Consider the following 4,179-nt stretch of genomic DNA (forward strand, 5'->3'; position numbering starts at 1 on the left):
CATATTAAAAGCTTACTAATTACTATTCAACATGGTAGAAAAGTAGAAAACGGCTTTCTTAATGTTAGATATGAATATATCGTTCTCTCTTTTCTACATAGGTGTGAATAATATTCAGGTACTGGAAATAAAATAATGGAAACTTGAGGGATCAAAAGGATACAATTTTGACTTCTTAATTAGAGATAGGGTATGAGATGGAAAGTTTGTTTTAGAGAGAGAAAGAGAGAGAGAGAGACTTCGAATCCACTCGAACGGGTTTTAAAGAACAGGGCAGCTCACTTGGCCACCACTGCTACTTTGTAATCGTAGCTTTCAAGTTCCAAAACACACACACACACATATAGATATATCATATTGTGTATATAGCACCACGACGTCGCATTGAAGAATCGGATCTTTCACTTTTTGGTGTTTTTGAAGTGCATTTGTTGGAGAAACAGGAAGAACCGTGTAGAACAATCTCGAATTAGGCAAAGGGAAATGGAGAGGAACACGCCGGTGAGAAAACCTCATACTTCAACGGCAGATCTGTTAACCTGGTCGGAAAATCCCGCCGCTGATTCACCGGCTACCGGCTCCGCTGCCTCAGCTGCCCGCTCCTCCGCTCGGTCTCATCAGGTATACACAAATTACTGTATAAATGTGTCCGTTTCACGATTATATGTTTTCTAAGTTTGTTTTGGAAAAAAAAATCTGATTAAATGAACTACAGCCTTCAGATGGGATCAGTAAGGTTGTGTTTGGAGGTCAGGTTACAGATGAAGAAGTCGAGAGTTTGAACAAAAGGTACGAGATCTATTTGTTCCTGTTTCAAATCATTTTTATTTGAAAAAAGCCTTGTTTATTTATAAATTTTGCTGCAGTAAACGAAAATTGTCAAACAAATTCTCAACGATTTCAACGATACTTATTTCTGTAAATCATTAGGTTATTTATCTCTTATGATCCATATCACATATTCTCGTAATCCCCTTGCTAAGATCTGCAACCGAAGAATTCACAGCAGATCTTAATTTGTCTCACTGTTACACCTTCAAACTTTCAACAACGAATCTCTGTAATTTTTTAATTCTAATGCTTCTATTATTGGATACCATGTCAGATCGAAATGGAAACCCAAACACCATATTTAATGCAAGATTTGAAATTTAAAATTCTAAGATAACTCGTGATTTTGCCTTTTTAACTTCTTCTACATGAATTGATTGATTGGATGTGAAAGGATCTTTGACAATTACACTGTCCAAATATTTTCTCTCCATTAACAACTTCATAAGCTTTTTCATCTTAAAGGTTTACTAAATTCCATTTCTCATTTTCATTACAGGAAACCTGTTTCAGGATACAAGTTGAAGGAGATAACAGGAAGTGGCATATTTGCAGCTGGTGGAGAGCACAACATTGAAGAAACAGATCCATCAAACCCAACTCCAACTAATAAAACTGGATTACGAATGTATCAGGTAAAAACCATTTCACTTTTTTACAGTTTACACTCTCAACCCCTCAAAAATCAGACTCTTACATTTTTTTTATTTTTTTGTTTTAAACAGCAAACAGTTGCTGGAATCAGCCACATATCATTCGGAGAAGAAGATTCAGTGTCTCCAAAAAAAGCTCTTTCTGAAGCCAAACAGCGTGAACTAACAGGAACACTAGACAGTGAATCAGAAGCAAGATTGAAAAAACAAATCTCAGATGCAAAAAACAAAGAACTCAGTGGCCATAACATATTCGCACCACCACCTGAAATCCAACCCCGCCCGTTAGCTGCCCGAGCACTTGCCCTAAGAGAAACCATAAGCATCGGTGAATCTGCCCCAAACCCTGAAGATTCCATGGTGAAAACAGCAAAGAAGATTCCATCCCAAAAGTTTACAGAACTTTCTGGAAACAATATTTTCAAAGGAGATGAAGCTCCAGCAAGTAATGAAAAGTCATTGAGTTCAGCTAAGCTTAGGGAGATGAGTGGGAGTGATATATTTGCTGATGGGAAAGCGGAATCTAGAGACTATCTAGGTGGCGTTCGCAAGCCGCCAGGTGGCGAGAGTAGCATTGCATTGGTGTAGTAGGTATTGTTTCTTCTAACTTTGATTTTACTTTCTTTGAAGATCATATTTTTTTTTATTTGGTTGCGTTGCTACTTGGTGATGACAATTATATGTTTGTGGATGATTTGGTAATTTGGTTTTTTAGTAGGGTATATGATGAGATATCATTGTGGACTTTTGGCTGATTAGGTGGGTTTTATGTTCATAGTTTATGTGCTTGAAATTGTGTTGATTGTACTTTGCTAATGACATTTTTATATATTTATGCATCTTGTCAAGGTATGGAGATCTTTAAAAAGGTTGTCCCATCAACTTTAATGTGATTTAATATCTTCTTTGTGTTCAATTATAAAAATAACCATAAGTTGCGACACTAAAAAATTTGACATCGAGTTGGGCCTTTGTGAATCTCTAAGGACATATATGTTTTAAAATTTTATTATGTCAGGAAAAACCAAGATGAGAAATATATCCCAAATAAATACAATTTCTTTGGTAACATATTTATAGGGTGTTTTTTTTTTTTTGAACGAATGATTAAAATTAACGAGCTAACAGTAAACTAGAAAATGGATAATTACAAAATAATAGTTTTGATTGGATTTTGTAAACCCAAGTTATGGGTGGGTAGCGGTGGATTGAAGGTGAAGGTGAGGGTGAGTGGGGGTGGATGTGGGATAAGAAGGGATGAGGTGGACACTAAAATTTAAGGAAATAGGACACACTAAAATTGAAATTTCATATATTTTTGAACAAAATGAGTCTCAAATCAGAAAACATATTTGTTGATATATAGAGAAATGAAACCTGAAGATAGTGTACATTTAGGTATGTGAATTGTATTTCCTAAGATAAAAATTGCTCTATAAGTATTGAGGATTCAACAATTGATCTTGAATCCATAAATTCAACATGCTCCCATCATGTGTAAAATGAATTTGAAATAAATATAATGTGGTTTTTGGGCATCAAATTATGTTGTTCGTCTATATAATTTATGTATTTATCCTAAAGTATAAAGTATGGTGTCGACACTTCACCATTAACATTTATTTTCTAAATTTAAGTTTAAAAATTTTCAAAATTTCTTGTTTGTTTTAACTAATACTAAACATCTCTTATTTTTCAAAACCAAATAAAACTTTTTTTTACACTTTAAAATCCATCTTGTCTTGTGAAAGATCTTAGTTTTCAAAACCAAATAAAACTTTTTTTTTTTACACTTTAATATCCATGTTGTCTTATGAAAAATCTTAGTTTAAATAAAACATTTTGAATAACAATTGTTGTTTCAAAATATTAAAATACTAAAGATGTCATAATTAATATCCAATGTAGGTTACAAAGTATTATATTTTTGTCTCTTATTTCACATATCGCATCTTATTTGGTTCCCAACAACCATAATAACACTATTTGTGATCGTGGCAAGGCACCTAGGATTTTCATGACTAATATTTTTAATGATAAATAATCATATATGATAATCCTACAAAAGAAATATACTAGACAATATAAATAATTAATCCAATGTAGAAATCTATAATACCTTCTACCCTTACATGCTCATCCACACTAACTCTTACAAATCCTAATTCAAACGATCACCTTACATGATGAATCGTTTGAGCAACTGTTGGACTACACATCTAGAGGATTCCTTGGCTAGTATCAGACATTTAAAGGCAACCGATGTTTAGAGTATTTGATAAATATGATATCCTATTGTAAAAACCAGATTTCTTATCACACATTATTCACGAAGTACACAAACTTTTTCCAAATATCATACATCAAAACTTTGGATTTTGTTAAGGCATTACAAACATAAGTAATCTACACAATACATTCTAAAGCCACACCCAAGATCTATGTCACAAAGTTTTATACAAAAGATAATAGTCGTATATAAGCAAACTATTACTTTTCCATTGCTGCATTTTCTTTGCCTTGGTTAACATTTCATGCTTAACACAAACCATACTCATAAAATAAGCATAAGCTTAGTGAATAGTTTATTTATAACGCTTAGCATAGAATCACATTTGCTATTTTCAAACTTTTATATTATTTATCATGATACCAACCTATAATTGATTAGGAGGCTTATGATGTTTTGAAAGAA

General features: G+C 33.0%; 1 protein-coding gene across 1 annotated transcript; it reads left to right on the top strand.

Annotated features, from left to right (window-relative positions):
- Nucleotides 1-210: 210 nt before the first annotated feature.
- LOC145017250 (uncharacterized) lies at nucleotides 211-2,130 on the top strand. The gene is made up of 4 exons (XM_078975311.1): nucleotides 211-621; nucleotides 716-789; nucleotides 1,331-1,466; nucleotides 1,557-2,130. The coding sequence occupies exons 1-4, from the start codon at nucleotides 484-486 to the stop codon at nucleotides 2,070-2,072; spliced, it is 864 nt and encodes a 287-aa protein (XP_078831437.1). The 5' UTR covers nucleotides 211-483; the 3' UTR covers nucleotides 2,073-2,130.
- The last annotated feature ends 2,049 nt before the right edge of the window (nucleotides 2,131-4,179 follow it).

This window comes from Lactuca saligna, chromosome 9 (genome assembly GCF_052625555.1).
Source record: "Lactuca saligna cultivar CGN05327 chromosome 9, ASM5262555v1, whole genome shotgun sequence".
In the NCBI taxonomy this organism is placed as follows: domain Eukaryota; kingdom Viridiplantae; phylum Streptophyta; class Magnoliopsida; order Asterales; family Asteraceae; genus Lactuca; species Lactuca saligna.

Excerpts from the sequence above, each read along its gene's own strand:
- LOC145017250 (XM_078975311.1), top strand. The coding sequence starts at position 484 with ATGGAGAGGAACACGCCGGTGAGAAAACCTCATACTTCAACGGCAGAT. Across the intron at positions 790-1,330 it reads GTCGAGAGTTTGAACAAAAG|GAAACCTGTTTCAGGATACA; the intron begins GTACGAGATCTA and ends TTTTCATTACAG. Across the intron at positions 1,467-1,556 it reads CTGGATTACGAATGTATCAG|CAAACAGTTGCTGGAATCAG; the intron begins GTAAAAACCATT and ends TGTTTTAAACAG.